Source organism: Geotrypetes seraphini, chromosome 12 (assembly GCF_902459505.1).
Source record: "Geotrypetes seraphini chromosome 12, aGeoSer1.1, whole genome shotgun sequence".
NCBI classification, from domain to species: Eukaryota; Metazoa; Chordata; class Amphibia; order Gymnophiona; family Dermophiidae; genus Geotrypetes; species Geotrypetes seraphini.
Genome location: NC_047095.1, coordinates 72,130,506 through 72,149,890, shown reverse-complemented (window position 1 = coordinate 72,149,890; position 19,385 = coordinate 72,130,506). Strand labels below are relative to the sequence as shown.

The following is a 19,385-nucleotide window of genomic DNA, read 5'->3' as shown; positions in this document are numbered from 1 at the left end:
AGTTATCCATTTATAGTTTAGGCAGTGAAGGGCAGGTGAGTGCTGGTGCTGTAGATACAGATTAAGTTAAGCTCTGAATCTGAACTGAATCTACTGATCGCAGTCCAGCCCGATGTGGCCATTTCCCTTCTGTCTCAATATTCTGTGTATCTTCTTTCTACAGGGTGATGTATTGGTGTTGAGTTGTGATCTGATCACAGATGCTGCCTTACATAAAGTGGTGGATCTGTTCCGTGCCCACAGTGCCACGCTGTCTATGTTGATGTGGAAAGCAAATGAGTCCACGGAGCCTGTGCCAGGACACAAGGGAAAAAAGCCAGGTAAAGGAACCAAGTTGTAGAATCTGATATTATCCATTCAGTGGCATAAAATGGAGTGAAATTGTGCTCAGCCGTGTTTCAATTAATTAAAAAAACCAAAAAAACTGCAGGAAAGCATCTGCCTGAGGCTCTTCTTTCTTGCAGTGCTGCAGCTGCGTCTTGGTGTGACAGGATTGCAGGAAAGCAGTGCATGATTGTGACTGAAGCCCTTCTCTCCTGTTTAGTGGAGCAGCGTGATTTCATTGGGGTGGATGTCACAGGAAAAAGGCTTCTCTTCATGGCCAATGAAGCAGACCTGGATAATGAGCTTGTGGTGAAGAAATCAATCTTGCAGAAGTAAGTTTCACCTTGGAATGCTTTGTTTAGATGGTAAGGTAAGGGGGGAGGATTCTGCAAAACTGCAGAGTTTATTGCAGCTGTAAACTGGGGCTCTTGTCTTTCTTTGCTGCACCGTGCTTGTCATCTTGCATTATTCTTATACAACTTTGAGAGCAGTGTAGGATTGTGGGAACTGCGGATCAACTGCCTGGAACTTTGAGCCATCCGTCAGGCGCTGCAGAGCAAAGTGGTAAGAGTTTTCACAGACAAGCAACAGTCATAGCCTATGTCAATCGTCAGCGGGGCACCAAAAGCACTGCTCTACGCTTGGAAGCCCACATGTTGTTTTGATGGGCGGAGGTCCATCTTCTGGCACTTTTGATAGCACCTGTGGCAGGAGTGGACAATATGCAAGTGGAATTCCGGGGAGTGGTCTCTGTCTCGGGAAGCCTTCACTTGCATGGTCAAGTTTCAAGTTTATCAAGTTTATTATAACATTTGATTAATCGCTTATTCCGAATTCTAAGCGATGTACAAAGTGATAAAATTACAAAATATAGGAAGACAAACATAAAAGAGATGTACTATAACTACTAATACATTGTAGTAAATAAAATTACAAACATAAACGACAAGTTTCATAACTACTAATACATAATAATAAATTAAATTACACATACATTAATAAAAACATAGGGAAAACTCGGGATGAAATACAATCCAGTTATAAAAGTAGAACAATTAAGGTTAAAAACAATAAGAAGGGGAATAAAAAACAATCAAAGTAGTTAAAATGGATTAAGAGCCAAAAGCAGTTTAATTAAACATTGAATGCATCTTGAAAAAGACTAGTTTGCTCTTAAATTTTTCAAGATTCTTTTCATCTCTCAGATGAATTGGAAGAGAATTCCAGGATTGGAGAGCCATAACAGAAAAAATAGTCTGCCGCCACGTGTTAATAACTTTAAGAGAAGGGATGACCAACAAATTTTGGTCACTTGACCTCAAGAGTCTAGGTGATGTATATGGAATTAAAACCCTATAAATAAAGGCTGGGGTTTTAAATACCAGAGATTTAAAAGTAAGGAGGCATAGTTTATACATAATGCAGGGAGCAACAGGAAGCCAATGAGCTTTCTCAAGTAGGGGAGTGACGTGATCATATTTTTTGGCTTTCGTAATGAGTTTGATTGAGGCATTCTGTATGATTTGCAGACATCTAATTTCCTTTTGAGACAGTCCTTTGAACAGGGGGTGCTCAACATTGGATCTAATGGCATCGGCAGCCAGTAAGAAAGCGGTTCAGTTCTTCAGTCAAAGACACGAGCCAGGAAGCAAAGGCCTGGATGCCCTGGTGCAACCCTGGTGTGATGGGGTGTATGTCCCGTCACCAGCCAGCAGAGGGAAGGCACAGTATCTGAAGAAGGAGCTAATTTGCGTATGGATGCGTAGGAGCTCTCTACTCACCCTGAATGGAAAAGGTATTAGAAAACAAGACACCCAGAACAAAGAACTTGAAAAAGTAGAGCTCCTTCTGGAGCTCAGGCAACCATCAAGAGGAGGAATGCTGGCAAAAATCTAAACCTTGGTAAGCCTAATTATCTGAGCGACCGGAGAGTTCAGGAGGGACCAGTGTGCTAATGGTATTGTTGCTTTGGGTGACCGGTGACAGGAAGGTCTGTGGGGACTAGTGCAATGGTGGTATCCTGCCTGATGGTGACTGGTGAGTGACTGGCAGAGGGAGCAGTGGCGACCAGCAGAGAGATTGGTAATGGTACAGAAGCAGCTAGAAGAACCAGAGGTTCTTGACTGGTGGTGGGACCGGTGGCGACCAGCAGAGAGAATGGTAATGGCACTGGAAGCAGCCAGAAGACCCAGAAGTCTAGTGATGGGTAGAGTGACTGGTGGTGGCTGGCACGATGGAGGGTAGGAAGGGAGAGATGCTGCATGGAGGAGAATAGAGAGGTTTGACCCAGGAATCAAGTCACGGAGAGAGATGGGAGACAGTAGGGAAACCCCCCAGAAATGTTGGATATGGCAGTGGAAGGGAAGTTACAGAGATGAAAAATGAATGGTGAGCATGGGGAAAAAAAGAAAATGTCAAATGGGCGGGAGAACCTGGTGAGCAAGTTAACAGAAGACAAACAGAAATCAGAACCTGGGACCAACATGATTTGACTAATAAAATGACCTGACAACAAAAGGTAGAAAAAAATAATTGTATTTTCTATTTTGTGATTACAATATGCCAGATTTGAAATGTGTATCCTGCTAGAGCTGGTGTTAGTGAGCGTGATCTAGGACCTAACAGAGAGAGGAAAAGTCTTTTTTGTTTTGTTTACACCACAGCACCAGCGTGGGGTGGGGGTGGATGAAGAGGCTACAAAAATGAACCCGCCAGGCTGTTTTAAAAAAGAATTGCCGAAAAGTGAATCGAATTGGATCGGATCGAAAAATCAATTCAGTAGGCCAGATTGAATTGAGCGGCAGTAATCTGCAGAAGCAACCAGCATGTGGAGGTTGCGACCAAGTTCCTGAGACAGTATGAAGAAGATCCACGTATTCCGGAGAGAATTGTCACCGGCGATGAGACAATTGAGATAATTGTCATTGTGACCAGGAGAGCAAAAGACAAAGTATGAGGAAATGAAGGAAGTGGTACTCACCTGGCTTTGGGAGCAACTGAAAATACAGAAGCCAGTTGAACGATTTGCGTGGGGACTATGTGGAAAAGTGATATGTTAAAGCCTTTTGATTCACAGAAGGTGAGTATCTGTGGAGTCTGTAGCTGAGTTTGCAAATGGTGTGGGGCAGATTACTCTTTACCTGAATCACTGCTCTGCTTTGTAAAGTGCTGTGCACGGCAGTCATGGTTTGCAGGACTGATCGAATCCCTTTCTGTTACAGGCTTGCTCAGGCGATTTCCGTGATTGGTGGGTTTATGCAAAATGTTTCTTGAGCTTTTCTGAAAACCAGACTGTATCGGTTTTGTTGTTGACACTCGCCACTCAATGTTTTCTCTTCCTCAGACACCCGAGAATCCATGTCAAGACCAGCCTACTGGATGCACATCTTTACTGCCTCCGGAAATCTGTTGTGGACTTCTTGGTAGAAAACAAGTAAGAAAGGGAGACAGAGACATGAAGTGGGCTGGGACCAGCTAGCAGAATGATAACTTCCCTCTTTTCTGAGCAAAATAAATATTTCACTATAGCACACCCAAATAATCCCTTCCCCTGAGAGCTTTAAGTCCAGCTTTCTGCTGTAAGACTGAAGCCTACCTGCAAGGAAGCAAAAGTCCTCCTCTCTGACCCCTTCAAGTGCCAAAGCTGAGCCCTTCTCATCCATAGATAGGGTCTTACAAATCGACCTCCCCAAGCATAGGCTTACTGTAGCTTGAGGTTTGGCAGGTCTTCCATTTCTTCCTCAGTCATCTCTCCTTTTACCTTTCAGTGACCAGTGAGACTAAACTCCTCGCTGTCTTTCTCTTAGGTCAATCACCTCTCTCCGGAGTGAACTTATTCCATACCTCATCAGGAAACAGTTCTCTGCTCCTGCTTTTTCAGAACAGGACCAAGAAGACAAGGAGAAAAGCCAAAAGGACACTACATCTTTAGGTTGGTGTAAAATGATCTGATGCCATAGGTGGTGAGTGCAAGTCCTCTTGGAGATGTGTGAAGAGCCATCGGGATTGTTAAACGTCTTCTTTCTAGGAAAACAAAAATCTCTCAAACCACCCCTCCTGTACCTTTTATGTTTAAAACAGCTGTATTGATGACATATCATTATCAGTATAGCAACAGTCGTTTCCTTTTATTAATAAGTCCCCTCCCCTCCCCCATCTGTGCATCTTAATCAGGTCAGCATGTCTCATCCTCAACCCTATGCGTTCCCCTTTTTTTATTATTTTATTTATAACATTTTACAATATTACCAAGCATATACATCTTGTACAGAAAAGTGAGATCAAACTACATATTAAACTATAATTCCAAACTTAATATTGCTACAAGGAAATACCAAACTAGCTGTTCTCACACTAGTCCTCAATATTATTGGATCCATTATTAAGAGCAGAACTTATATACTTCAAATTAATTAAGCAAGAAAAATCCTTGTCTAACTGAAGTGCAGGGAGCTAATTTCACTTAGGCGTTATTACGTTGTTATTCCTTTTTCAAGACGTTTCATTGAGAGAAAACTAATCAATTGAGATGGCTCTGTAAATATATATTTCAATGATAAATTATCTCACTACACCATTTACATGGATATCTCAAGAAAAAAATACCCCCTATTTGAGTCACTCCAGGTTTTAAAATTAAAAATTCTTTCCTTCTTTTTTGAGTCTCTCTGGAGACATCAGGGAAAATCTGAATATGTTGCCCCAGGAAGTCTTTTAGACCTATTTTTTAAAGAAAAGTTTTAATATCCAATCCTTGTCTGGAGCCAAAGCCACAGACAACAAGAGAGTAGCTGGAACCGCCAACTCTCTATCTGATTGTTCCAATATTGCTGAAATGTCCAATGACCTCCCCACCTTCTTCAACAAAGGCAACATTATCAGAGACATTACACCGGACACGTCCCCTGTCCCCTCCCACCCTGGCTGTCTGCCCATCCTACTGTACTGTTCCCCCTTCCGTACATTCACAACTCATTCAGCAAAAGGCTGCAACCTCTCTGGTGCAAGATCTGTAGATACAGGTCCCACATCTTCATGAAATACTTGCCCTTCCGGGATCCCTTGGCATCCTTCACTTCCCAAAATGCCAGGTGGTGTTCAACATGCCAGTGTTAGAAGTTGGGAGGGGGGAGAGAGGCACATGAGGTCCAATATTGTAAGATGCCCTTGCGAGCCACCAAACACATCTTACTACATAAGTCTAGTCTCTTTAACCATATGTCCTTTGGCCCTATTTGTTCCACAGTGCCTCCCCCCCCTCGGTACCTTTTAAAACTTTACTTTGCTTCTGGAGGTCAGTGGCAGCGAGCAGTGATTCATACATGCTACTCATGTCCAGCCGCAGAGCTTTTCTTCCGATGCAACGCTGCCTTCTTAGAAACAGAAATTACATCTGAGGGAAGACTCGGGGGCTGGCAGTGAGCACGGTGTGTGAAGAGAAGTTTTAAAAGTTTGAGAGGACCTTGGAGATGCTGGATCATCGGTGGGAGGGAGCGTGAGCATGAGGCGGAGAGATGCCTCACAGTGGGACGTTATTAAAAAAGACCCCCGGGAGAATACTAGGGCTACCTGCCAACCATAGCAAAGGTGTCATTTATGCTCTTAGATTCACTAGGCCCATAAGTTTAGGAGTCTGCAGTGCCAGATTTAAGGCAGGACAATTGTTAAGAGCTTAGCCCTGATTTCCAGCACTAGACAATTAAGTTAAGTTCCTTAATCTAGGCAAATAAATAGCAGAGCATAACTTCCGGCTGCGTTTAGGGTCTCAGCTTTTTTCGACTGTTCTTATAATTTGGCTTGTTCAGAGCACCTGAATTCATTAAAGTTGTTTCTGCAGATATTCACAGTTACCTGAAGAAGGACCAGCTGTTGACAGAGGTTCAGGCCAAGTCTTGCTGGAACGATCACCGGGGGGATATGAGTGAGGCGTATCACGGGGGAAAGCTGCGCTGCTATGTCCACATTCTGGAGGAGGGAGTCTGCTACCGTGTGAACACACTGGCCATGTATATTGAGGCTAACAGGCAGGTGAGGAGACCCAAGTCTCAACCCCACTCAGCTACTTCTTTTGGGTGTGATGAATATGATACCATATAGGCCGGAGTATCAAAGAAAGGTCCACAGCAGAGGAGAGCAGGAGGTTTCACTTTCCTGGAGAACCTCCGAGCAATTATTGTACATTGCACTGAGTAGAGTCAGTCACTACCTCGGACTGGAGAAGGTTAGTGAGGTGGATCCTCACGTGTACAGCAGGAACATGACAACTGTCCTCATTTTCTTCAGGTTCCAAAACTGCTGAGTGTCTTGTGTCCGGAGGAGCCACTGCTTCACCCTTCTGCTCAGATAACAGACAGAAACTTGGTGAGTAGAGGTCACAGAACCTTTCTTAGACCACTGTGTTGCTGCTATGGTAAACTGCTCTATCAAATGTCAGTCTGTAAGGAGGTGATTTTTAGAGGGATTCTCCACAGGTAAATGAGACAGCACCTTTGAAAATATCGCACAGGAGTGAGGATAAAAGGGCAGTGACTTCCCACAGACTCTGCATGTCCTTCTCTGCCAGGCAGAAGCTTACAAAGAAACTGAACAGAGACTTCCTTTTGAACATTGGCTTATAGTTTCATAGGTAGAAAATTAATATCACAGACCTACAAACGCCTTGGGGATTGAGGGGTCTGAAAATGGCCTCTAAAACAGGAAATAGATGCAGTGCATTGATGACATCATTGAACATATAGAACCCAATTTGGAACAGAACTGTGATGTCATTAGCTGAGCAATAGCTTGTTCTGTTAGAATGATTCAAGACTAGTGGACATCAAAGGCTAGGATGTGTCTTTTGATGACGGGGGATGAATTAGTTAATGAGACTTTACAGGAATTTGGATCCTGAATCATGACTCCACCTTTTCCTCGGGTTGGCAGAAGCTATGCGTATTGCTCACCAAAAACCCTAGCACCCCTGGCCTTTGGGTTAGTGGAAAGGCAGCGAGAATCCAGTTCGGCAATGGACAGTATACCTCAGCAAAAAGCCACATTAGGAAAACAGACTGTCCATAATAAGAGAAAAATGTAGTTTCCTGGGCTGGGGAAAAGTAAGGAGAAATACCGTCCTAATGGCTTCCTGAGAAGAGCCAGCTAAAAGGCCTGAATTGAAGTTGTAGAGAGGGAGATGGTGACAGGATGAACACAGAGGATCTCTAATTAGAAAATAAAGGGTATAAAACTAAGACCAGTACTTGCTTTTGATAGAAGCTCCAGTGATAGGCTGGGGTGGGCTTCGATGGCAGGACCGGGCGGACTGCTAGGGTCTATTGCCCAGAAATATTAAAGAAAAGACAATTTAACCATGACTGGATGGACGGACCGTTCAGGTCTTTATCTGCTTTCATTAGGTTACTTTGTGAGGGGAGAGGCCATGCTGAGGGAAATATGGGATGTTGTTGAGGAGTGAGAGCCTTATAGCCATGGTGCTAATAGTGTTCCTCTCGGGGAAGAGAAATCCCTGAATAGGTGTTTGAGCTTTTGACTGACTGAGCTTGCTCTCCTCCTCTACAGGTCGGATCAGACTCGGTTATTGGTGCGTCCACGCAGGTGGGAGAGAAAACCTCCATCAGTGCATCTGTCATTGGGTCAACTTGCGTCTTAAAGGAGAACGTGAAAATCACCAAGTGTGTCATCATGAACTCGGTGATCATAGAGGAAGGGTATGTGGGGCTCAGAGTAAACTGACTAAAGAGAGAGGATGAAAAATATCAGCTGTTATTCTGGACAATGGAAACTCAGATCTGGACCTAGGAAATGTCCTTCCAATCTGCCCTGTCAATTTAGAACATAAGAATTGCCGCTGCTGGGTCAGACCAGTGGTCCATCATACCCAGCAGTCCGCTCACACGGCGGCCCTCTGGTCAAAGACCAGCGCCCTAACTGAGACCAGCCCTACCTGCGTATGTTCTGGTTCAGCAGGAACTTGTCTAACTTCGTCTTGAATCCCTAGAGGGTGTTTCCCCTATAACAAACTCCGAAAGAGCATTCCAGCTTCTTTAGCACTCTCCAGACCAGTAGAGGTTAACTTTACGAATGGGTATATATCCAATCATGACCAGCAGGTGGAGACTGAAAACAAAACTGTGGGACAGTATATCCTATCCCCCCTTCTCTATTTCCCTCAGTCTTCTTTCAGTCTCCAGCAGGTGTTGAGTGATCTGTACCCATCTCCCTTGGTAGGGCTGTTGGAATTTGTTTAGGGGGTTTATAATCCCTGTTTTTGGCCGGACAGAGCTTGGGCGGGCCCTGTTTGGGGGTCCGTCCGACCTCGGGGGTGTCAAACCCGGCAGGTCTCGAGCGGGGTCCCTCCCCCCACTTCCTCCACCTCCCCACATTTTTTTAGAGGAGCTTCAGCAGTAAGCCTTGCCCCCTAAATCAAGCGAGGCATATTGCTTCGAGAGCCTGTGGAGTCTGTTCTGTAAAAAAAAAAAAAAATCCTGAGGTAGTGCCGGTCTGAAGGGTTGTTTCCCTTTAAGAAAACTGTATTTTACTGTATTTTTTCATCTAACCGGCACTTTTTTCTAGCTAGGTCGCGTATGGAGCAATTGTGCCCTTCTCCGGGGGAGGGGGACACAATTAGGTCCAGCCGCGAGGCACTCGCGGCCGGACTGAACTCGGTAGTTTGGCCCGGTGATGTGATGGAGCTCCGTCGGCAGCGGCTGCAGGCGCCCAGAGCTCCCCGCCGATGGTGCCTCGCGAGTCGGCTGGGAGCAGTGGGGAAGCCCGGTCTTCCCCAACCGCCCACGGAGGGATTCACCGAAGGATTCCCTCTCAGCTGATTTTTTGACAGCTGATGCCGACTTGCCTGTTTTAGCGGCTGGGACTGTTCAGCCTTCTCAGCCGCTACAGGCCATGGAGGGAGCATTTTTGGCGGGAACTTCGCCATTTTCTCTGTCTGGCCCCTCCATTTTGTCTGCAACCTCAGGTGACCTTCCCCCTGTATTGCAAACACAGGGGCAGGTTTCAGCAGGGACCGCTTTTTTAGCTTCTCCAGACCAGTAGAGGTCCCCACCCTGTCTGTTGTTGTTGTTGTTGGGGCTGTTTCGCGGGCAGTTTTTGTTTTTTGCTGCGGGTTCTAGTATTTTTCTAGGGCCGGGGAGAATTAAAGAACAGCGGCTGTGGCTCGGCTGGCTTAGCTGGCGAGCTGTGGGGACATTTTCCTTCGGGTATTTCTCCTCTGCATTTTCCAACAGCATTTGGGTATGTTATTTGTTACTCCTGTTCGGAGTATTGTTTTCTTCCTGTTTTCCAGTTCTTAGTTCTGCTTGGCTATTCGGCAGACTGATGTAAATAGAGAAGGGAGTATAGTATAGTATAGTCCCACAGTTTTGTTTTCAGTCTCCACCTGCTGGTCATGATTGGATATATACCCATTCGTAAAGATTAACCTCTACTGGTCTGGAGAAGCTAAAAGAAAGTAAATTAGCAGGTAAGAACCTAATTTCTCCTTTCTACCACTCTCTGGGTGAAGAAGAACTTCCTTACATTCGTACGGAATCTATCCCCTTTCAATTTTAGAGAGTGCCCTCTTGTTCTCCCTACCTTGGAGAGGGTGAACAACCTGTCCTTATCTACTAAGTCTATTCCCTTCAGTACCTTGAATGTTTCGATCATGTCCCCTCTCAATCTCCTCTGTTCGAGGGAGAAGAGGCCCAGTTTCTCTAATCTCTCACTGTACGGCAACTCCTCCAGCCTCTTAACCATTTTAGTCGCTCTTCTCTGGACCCTTTCGAGTAGTACCGTGTCCTTCTTCATGTACGGCGACCAGTACTGGACGCAGTACTCCAGGTGAGGGCACACCATGGCCCGTTACAGCGGCATGATAACCTTCTCTGATCTGTTCAATTACAATGTCTTTTTTTCTTTGTTCTTTCTGGGCCACCCGCTCCTGTCCTTAGGTTCCAACTATTGGCATTGCTGTAGAAGCTCCCTCCAGCCTATCCAAACCATCTTCTTTGGGGAAGGTTTGCCCATTCCTATTCTAATCCGAGATCCTCTGTGCTCATCCCATGCTTTTTTGAATTCCGTCACCGTTTTCCTCTCTGCCACCTCCCTTGGGAGGGCATTCCAGGCATCCACCACCCTCTCCATGAAAAAGATTTTCGTAACATTACTCCTACGTCTACCACCCCTCAACCTCAATGTATGTCCTCTAGTTTTACCAATTTCCCTTCTCTGGAAAAGATTTGCTCCTATATTAATACCTTTCATATCACCCCTGTCCTGTCTCTCCTCCAGAGTAGACATGTTGAGGTCTTCTAGTCTCTTCTTGTACTTCTTTGGTGCATTTTCGTCACTTCCCTCTGGATCTCTTCTAGTCTTTTTATATCCTTGGCCAGATACGGCTCCAAAATTGAACACAATAAGTGAGGCCTCACCAGTGACCTGTACAGGGGCATCAACACCTCTTTCTTCTGCTGGTTACATCCCTTTCTATAAGGCCTAGCATCCTCCTGGCTACAGCTGCCGCCTTGTCACACTATCATCCCAAGGTCCCTCTCTCCATCCCTGCAAATCAGCCTCTCGCCTCCCAGCACATATGTAGCCCTCAGAATTCTGCACTTCTTTGTTTTGAATTTTTGTTGCCAGACATCAGACCATTCTTCCTTCTTTTGCAGATCCTTTTTCATGCTTTACACTCTGTTACCAATCTTGATATCATCTGTAAAAAAGCAAACCTTTCCTCCTTATTTTTTGGCAATGTTGCTCACAAATGTATTGAAAAGAATCTGTCCCAGCACCGATCCTTGAGGCACTCAACTACTTACCTTTCCTTCCTCCAAGCAAATTCCATTAATACCACCCTCTGACATCTGACGTCAACCAGTTTGTAACCCAGTTCACCACTTTGGTCCTAACTTCAGGCCTCCTATGAGGAACTGTGTCAAAGGCTTTGCTGAAATCTAAAGAAATGATACCTAGTGCACTTCCTTGATCTATTTCTCTGGGTTGTTTGGGATCTTGGTCAGGCTGCTTTAGCTGGCGAACTGTGGGGCCTTTCTGAAAGGTTGCTTTCCTAATCAGTATTTTTCTTTGGCTTCTCCATGTGCATGTGGAGTTGGAATGTTATTTTTCAGCCTAGTTAGTTTCTGCTTGGCTATTCGTCAGACCAATGTAGATGGGACTGTACAGTCCACTTGTACGACTGCCAAAAGTCAATGTGTCTCAGTCTCCACCTGCTGGCAGAGGAGCGTAAACCCATCCGTTCTATGCCTGTCTGGAGGGACTAAAAGAAAGAAAATGAACAGGGAAGGACCTAATTTCTCCTTATTCCAGAAGTTAGGGACCTTTAATAATTGATTCCTAAGTGCTCCCCTCCATACTTTTTAAGGCAATCGATGGGGGTTTGTGGTTTTTTTTTTTTTTTGCTTTGTTAGCTCAGTACTGAAGGGCTAAGCTCAAATTTGATTAGCTCTGTCTTTGTTCTGCTGCTTGGTGGAGATAACCCATTGGTTCTGGACTAGTTTAGTAGCACTTGAGGAAAGGATATTAGCAGGTAAGACCAGAGACAGTGCATGCAGGATCTGGCTAGAAAAGTGTAGTATTCACCTAGGTTCATATGTAGACAATATCTCAGCTGAATAAGATACGAACTCCTGAATACCAGCACGATGCAGCAGTCATATAGAAACCCAGACTGAAACGGCGCATTCAGGCCATTGCCTTCAGGTAGCCTGGCCAGTTTCATTTCAAATGTCAGGAACCCACATAACAGGATCTGCAACACTAATTTCAGTGGGTGAAATTGGGGACTACAAATTCCACATTGTTTTAGGATGTAAGCTAAAACCAGGACTGGAGTCTCCCTCCTGGAACTGAGTAACTTAGCAGCTCTGCAGTTGATGTCATTTCCTCTGTGCTTATCCAGGCTTTGTGGAATTCCACCGCATTATTTCTCTTCCACCTTTTTCAGGAGGGCAGCGGAACAACAGAAGTATCATTCCACAGAAGCACCTCGGTGGGATGTGGGAGCAAGGTGCATTGGCAGAGCTCTGTTGTGGGGGGGTCCCTGTGCCTGGAATAAACTACTCCGCCAAGCCCCTTCCCTTTTTAATATAGCCTTCAATCCATAGCCCTCCTCCCCACTGCCCTCCCACCCAGCCAGTAGAATAACCGTTCCCCTTAACTGTATCCATTAGATTATGTTTGTCTGTTTAGATTGTAAGCTCTTTGGAGCAGGGACTGTCTTTTGTGTAGGTCTGGTAGCATTATAGAAATAATTAATAGTAGTGGTAGTCTATTGGAGTAGTGGGGAGGATCTCAGCACTATAATAGCAGGAGTGAGGTGCATTGACAGAGCCGTGTACTCTTGCACACTGACTCAGCAGTAGCAACTTGGCCTTCCTGAGCACACGAGGAAGGCAATTGTGCCTCTACTCTGGAGCTCCTGCGCTTCTAGCCCACTCTTGCAGGCTGAGCTGCACTGGAGGTCCTGATCGCTCCCATTCAAGCTCTTTTCTCCTGGGAGCATCGAGCAGCCAATCGTGGACTGCAGAGTTGTAATTCCAGGTCGCGCTTAGCTTCCCCGTCCTTCCTTCATCTCTTAGCCTAATGCCTTTGCAAAAGAATCGGTCGTAGTTGAAAACACTTACATCCTTCAGTCATAAATGAAGTGGATTTTACAAAGCTCACCAGGGCTCAAAGGGAGACGGAGACCTCCCTGCCTCAGGCCTACCGTCTCCTCGTATAGACTGAGGGTTTCTCAGCCATAGTGATAGAGCTCAGACAAGCACTTTTCAACAGGATCAGACAGGGAGGTGGAGATGAATTTAGAGCAGCTAGACTCACTTTTTTAAGTAACAGAAAGACTTCAGTGTGAGAACTAGGAGCATTACAACCATTGCCCTCACTTCATGGGAATGTTGAGAATGCCCCTGTACCTACTTGTCTCTGCTTGTGGTGCTAATAAGAACCTCGAGCCCAGTAGCCCGTTCTCACGATGCCTAGTACCTGGCCAAAACCCAAGGAGTAGCGACATCCAGAGGCTTCCCCTATGTCCAGGAGTGCCTTCCTAGATGTTTAATTCTGTGGGTGTTGCAGCAGTGGTTTGCTTGTCATTCAACTCTCTCCCTTTGTCCCACACCAGGTGCAGCATCCATAGAAGCATCATTTGCAATTCTGCTTGGATCAAGAAGGGAGCCTACATCGAGAACTGTCTGATTGGAAATAGTCAGCACATAGAAGCAAAATGTAAGCCTGGGTGTGGAGGTGTCAGGGTGACTGCCCTGCTTCTGGGAAATGGAGTTCTAATCCCCACCGTCTGCTTGTTCTGGATGTGAATGGGATTCCATGCTTGTGTGCATCAGTCTTTTTCTGAGTGCCCTTTTCTGCTTTTCAGTTTCCATTTTCTTACTATGCCAGCCCCACTGAACATGCAGTCTCCCTCCCCTCTCTGTTCCCCATTTGTGTGCTTTTAGAGTGTCCCTGTGTTTGGGGCAGTTTCTCCAAATGAGTTTGTTTCATGCCTACCATGACAGGAATGAACCTCATTTCTAAGCCAGGATCTCAGTCCCTCAAATTTACTGCTAGTACTTGCATTACTTAGCCATACTGGATCAGAGCAATGGTCCATCAGAGCAATGGTCCATCTAGCCCAGTATCCCATTTGCACAGTGGCTGAGTGTGTGGCGGCAGCTAAGAAAGCAAATAGAACGTTAGGAATGATCTGGAAAGGAATGGAAAACAAAAAGGAAAATGTTCTAATGTCCTTGGATCGCTCTATGGTACGGCCGCACCTCGAATACTGTGTTCTGGTCACCATATCTCAAAAAAGATGTAGTGGAATTAGAAAAGGTACAGAGAAGGGTCACAAAAATTATAAGAGGGACTTCCTTATGAGAAAAGGCTAAAGCAGCTACGGCTCTTCAACTTGAAGAAGGGACAGGTAAAGGGTGATATGATAGAACATAAGAATTGCAGCTGCTGGGTCAGACCAAAGGTCCATCGTGCCCGGCAGTCTGCTCACGTGGCGGCCCTTAGGTCAAAGACCAGTGCCCTAAATGAGACTAGCCCTATCAGTGTACGTCCTTGTTCAGCAGGAACTTGTCTAACTTTGTCTTGAATCCCTGGAGGGTGATTTCCCACATAACAGCCTTTGGAAGAGCATTCCAGTTTTCCAGGTCTATAAAATGCTGACTGGAAAGGGTAGATGTGAATCGCTTGTTCACTCTTTCCAAAAATACTAGGTCTAGGGGGTATGCGATGAAGCTACTAAGTAGTAGATTTAAAACAAACCGGAGAAAATATTTCACACACTGTGTAATTAAACTCTGGAATTCGTTGCTGGAGAATGTGGTGAAATCAGTTAGCTTTGCCGGGTTTAAAAAAGGTTTGGCTTATTTCCTAAAAGGGGAGTCCAAAGTCCATTCTTCAGATGGTTTGGGGAAATCCACTGCTTATTTCTAGGCTAAGCAGCATCAAATCTGTTTTTCTCCTTGGGATCTTGCCAGGTACCTGTGAGCTGGGTTGGCCACAAGATAATGGGCTCGATGGACCTTCGATATGTCCCAGTGTGGCAATTGTTTGTTCTTTTGTAGGTTGATTTTTGTACATTTCCTGGGACACCATCAAAGGCTTTTTTATGCTATACTAAGATTTCTGCTTTTTATACACTGGTCCTGATGACTTTATTAAAGATTAACCGGTCTTTTGTCCCTTCTGCTCTATTGCCATCTTAATATCAGCATCTATTGCAGTGATCAATTGGTGGAAGAATGTTAAATGTTTGAGCCCAAAAGAATTGGGCCAGGACTCTTACAATTTGGGGCTGTTTTTAACCTTGTTACTTCAAGTCATTCCATAGGGGTAAGGTTTACCCCTTCCAAATTATCCTAAACTTCTCCACCTTTCACTGTACAATTGTTTGGGGTTTTCTGTCAATTATTTTCTTCCTATCTCCTCGAGCTGTTTCAGTTTATTATTTTGGATCTTCTTTGGTGATCAAGATCCTAGTTGCAAAGATTTTCTCTTTCCCTCAAGTTTTCCAAGGAGGAAGAGTTGTCTTTCTCTTTTTCTCTACGGCTGCACGGTAGTATATTTGGCTACTTTTTGGAATATCCAAAGGTTGTCTCTTTTTTATACAAATTATGCCCGTATTCATCTTGTTTCTCAAACTCCTTACTCTAGCTGTGAAATCCAAGTCAACATTCCCTTAATGTCCATCCTTAAAAATAATTGGTGCTCGTCGTACTCTCATTACATAAGAACCTAAGAATTGCTGCTGCTGGGTCAGACCAGTGGTCCATTGTGTCCAGTGCCTTAACTGCGTTCAGCAGGAACTTGTCTTGAATCCCTGGAGGGTGTTTTCCCCTATGACAGCCTCCGGAAGAGCGTTCCAGTTTTCCACCACCCTCTGGGTGAAGAAGAACTTCCTTACGTTCGTACCGAATCGATCCCCTTTCAACTTTAGAGATTGTCCTCTCGTTCTCCCTACCTTGGAGAGGGTGAACAACCATTTTCTCAGTCACTGCCCTGTTAATTTGGAACTCCTTCAGAGCCGAACAAAACTTGCAGAAATTCAAAAGCAGCCTAAAATGCTTTCTCTTTAAAGACGCCTATAATTGATTTCTTACATATGTATTTACTTCCGCATTACTTAATTTGTCTCCCTTCCCTATTGTATTTTCCTTTTTTTTTTTTTAAATCTTTATTAAGTTTCAAACAATCATTGTGCACAACAGCTATATACACAAAAGTACTTTTAACTAGTAGATTTACCTAACAATCACTTTAACTCCCCCACCCCTAAATTAATAATTCATTAAAAATGATCAGGTTAGAATTATCCTGTAAATCCCCCCCCACCCCCTGGATGTGTATAATGAAATGACCAAAAATAACATCAATCCTTACAAACCTTCAACATTTTTTTATAATTTCCATGTTGTACAGCCAACACCCGCTCCATTTAAAAAAATGACAGGATTCCCCCCAAAAACTGTAGCTCAACCTGTCCAAGTTTTTCCAATTTCTCAAAATCAGTTACGTTATCAGAAGAAGTTTATTGTCATAAGATGAAAGTTGACTTTTAGCTCTCAACATTGTCCCAAATAACACCGTGTCATATGTTAAAGCTACAAGATTCTCCAAATAGATTTCCAAAATGTTTGTATCAATGGACAAAAACCAGCAAATGATCCAATGTCCTGCTTCAAGAGGACAGTGCCAACATCCAGAACTTAACGGGGCTCCATCCTGCTCTAGGCAACAGGAAAAACCAAGATGGTCTCATCCTCCAAGTCCAAATTTTCCTTTTATGTATTCTTTTGTAATAAATTGTAGTTCTTCCCTTTTCTTCCAATGTTTTCATGTCATAAGTATGTTTGTTTTGTTGGTCTACGTTTAATTATTTAATATATTCATCTCCTCTATGTACAACGCTTTGTACCCCTGGAGAAGCGTTTAATCAAAATTAAAAGAAACTATGGCTGAACTGCTGGGTCCTTCTGCCGTTCTTCCATCATTTCTCAGCCTGTCTTGTGTTTGTGGAGTTCCTCTCTCCATCTACCTTCCCATATGACATCTCTCCTCCTTATGTCCCCTTTCTCCCTCTCTTATTTCTCTCTCTGCGTCATCACTCGGCTATTTCAAGGCATCCTCACTCAAGATCTTAGATTGTCCTTCGATAAATGTCCTCTGTCCTCCAATTTCTCATTAACTCTTTACCGGTATCTCCTTTTTAGCTTCGAGTCCACCTAAGAGTTTCATCTGTTGACCTCCTGTTGCAGTGGGCCCATGTGTCACAGTGGTATCTTGCCCTGAGAGTATGAGCTTGTGGGGAGGGATCAGCTCTTCATGCCTGTCTCCCTGATAATTCCTGTTCTTTTTCTCTCTTGCAGCTAAGCATCTTAATGAAGTGATCGCTGGCACTGAGCAGCTCATGGAGATATGATGGCCCTGGGTTCATCAATGGATTTTATATTTCTTAGATTGAGATGCTGCCCCCACCAGCTCCTGCTCTCCCGCATTCTTTTATTTATAACCTAATAAAAAACATATTCTGTCTTGCCATGGTGTGCTGCTTTCTGTGCGTGTTCAGTGCAAGGTCTGGCCAAGATTCATCATGTCATGTGAGTTCCTGTACCATAGTGTTTCATACCACAAGGAAGGGAAGTTTGACAAGCGATTAATCAGATTTTTAATAAACTTGAAACTTGACCTGATATAGAAGAGTCAGAGAGAGCAGTGCGATGCATAAGAACATAAGAGTTGCCAAACTGGGATAGACCGCATAGATCCATCAAGCCCAGTGTCCTGTTACCTGGCAACATCCCAAGGAGTAAAACGAATTTTATGCTGCTTATCCTAGGAATAGGCAGTGGATTTCCCCAAGTCCATCTTAATAATGGCTTATGGACTTTTGTTTTAGGAAGTTATCCAAACCTTTTTTAAACCCTGCTAAGCTAACTGCTTTCACCACATTCTCTGGCAATGAATTCCAGAATTTAATTACACATTGAGTGAAGAAATATTTTCTCTGATTTGTTTTATTTACATGCTCCCTGGTCCTAGTATAATTTTTGAAAGAGTAAACAAGTGATTCACATTTACTCGTTCCACTCCACTTAGTATTTTTATAGGCCTCTATCCTATCTCCCCTGACCCATCTCTTCAGCATATGACACTTTCCGAGTGTCACCAATGATTCCCCTCCCTAGTATTGCACTGAGTGCTCCTCTGGGAATTGCATTTTCTGTAATAAGTCTGATTTTATAGATTCTTATTGACATGGGGGACAATACAGGAAATGACATTGGAAGCTACAGTAGAGGGGGAGGTGTGATGAGCGAGAGTTTAGATATCCAGACTCTAAATATTTCTAGGACAGTCATGGGGAGGAGGGAGTAACGAGGACTTAGAAACCCGATTTCACAATAAGATTTGAAAGCAGGAGAATGTTATGACAGACACCACACAAGGAGCGGGTTAGAGGAAAGGGCAAGGGGTTGGAGAGGTGAAAGTGTGAAACGAGAGGGTGGGGGCCGCTGCGTGAGCGGACTGCTGGGCGCGATGGACCACTGGTCTGACCCAGCAGCGGAAATTCTTATGTTCTTTATTGAAAATACAGTCAATCAGTTAATTGACTGTATTTTCAATAAAGCCTACATCTTGGATATCATCTTCACTGCAGTGTTTTTTGTTTCTGAAAGCTAGAAGGATGCTAGGGTGCATAGGAAGAGCTATGGCCAGTAGGAAAAAGGAGGTATTGATGACTGGTGAGACCAACATGGGTCTAGCACCCTGCAGGTCCAGACTTAAAGTTCACAATATATACACTTTGGAGGAAAGGCAGGAGAGGGGAGATATAATACCTACGTGGCATAAATGTGCCTGAGGCAAATCTCTTTCATTTGAAAGGAAACTCCAGAGTGGGATGAAGTTAAGAGGTGATAGGCTCAGGAATAATCTAAGGAAAGGGTGGTAGATGCTGGAACAGTCTCCCAGGAGAAGTGGTGGAGATGAGATAATGGATAGCACTGCAGTCGGCTGTATGGCAAAGAGGTTCCCATGAGATGCCACCCAGCACAGCAGTTACACAGACATCTCAGAGGCTGTAATGATAGCTGTAGCTGTCTGGCACCCTGCAAATAGTGTACTGACTAGAAAACCGTAGCGGAAATACGGACATTAATGGGACTTTGAGCAGATAGTCATACGCAACAGGGTCCAGGAGCAAAGAGATGGACACTCACTTCCAGCAGGGTCGCTGTGCAGTGAGACAGACATTGAGAATAGGGTCTATGAGCAGAGAGGACAGCCAGACAGTCACTCCCAGCAGGGTCCCTGAGCAGAGGGACGGACATTCCCAACGGCTACTTTGATGTTCCAGCAGCTGGGTCTGGTCTGGCTCGGATCAGTCTCATTCGCAATGTCTTGTATTTAAATTGTCCCTCCAAGCCCTGGAGTTCCAGTCGTCGCCTTTGGCAAGTGGGGTCACCAGCGACCTGAGTTTGACCGCCTGATTTGCCACTGTGCAGGTGCTTTGCCATTTCATAAAAAGTCCTTTTGATTTTCAA

At 44.5% G+C, this 19,385-nt stretch overlaps 2 protein-coding genes across 6 annotated transcripts in view; both read left to right on the top strand.

Annotated features, from left to right (window-relative positions):
• The window catches only part of EIF2B3 (eukaryotic translation initiation factor 2B subunit gamma), a 30,474-nt gene extending 13,097 nt beyond the window's left edge, over positions 1 to 17,377 (top strand). Inside the window, exons 4-12 of the mRNA XM_033915875.1 lie at positions 164 to 320; positions 545 to 656; positions 3,668 to 3,757; positions 4,131 to 4,255; positions 6,161 to 6,351; positions 6,607 to 6,684; positions 7,882 to 8,030; positions 13,457 to 13,560; positions 17,208 to 17,377. Of these exons, the coding sequence (XP_033771766.1) occupies positions 164 to 320; positions 545 to 656; positions 3,668 to 3,757; positions 4,131 to 4,255; positions 6,161 to 6,351; positions 6,607 to 6,684; positions 7,882 to 8,030; positions 13,457 to 13,560; positions 17,208 to 17,260 (1,059 nt within the window). The 3' untranslated portion in view covers positions 17,261 to 17,377. The remainder of the gene's footprint in view (positions 1 to 163; positions 321 to 544; positions 657 to 3,667; positions 3,758 to 4,130; positions 4,256 to 6,160; positions 6,352 to 6,606; positions 6,685 to 7,881; positions 8,031 to 13,456; positions 13,561 to 17,207) is intronic.
• The window catches only part of PTCH2 (patched 2), a 120,658-nt gene continuing 118,553 nt past the window's right edge, over positions 17,281 to 19,385 (top strand). For all 5 annotated transcript variants that reach the window (XR_004536572.1, XM_033915872.1, XM_033915871.1 and 2 more), the window contains exon 1: positions 17,281 to 17,438. Coding sequence is in view for 4 of the 5 variants with exons in the window: in XM_033915872.1 (XP_033771763.1) it covers positions 17,304 to 17,438 (135 nt within the window). In the remaining variant the exon portion in view is untranslated. The remainder of the gene's footprint in view (positions 17,439 to 19,385) is intronic.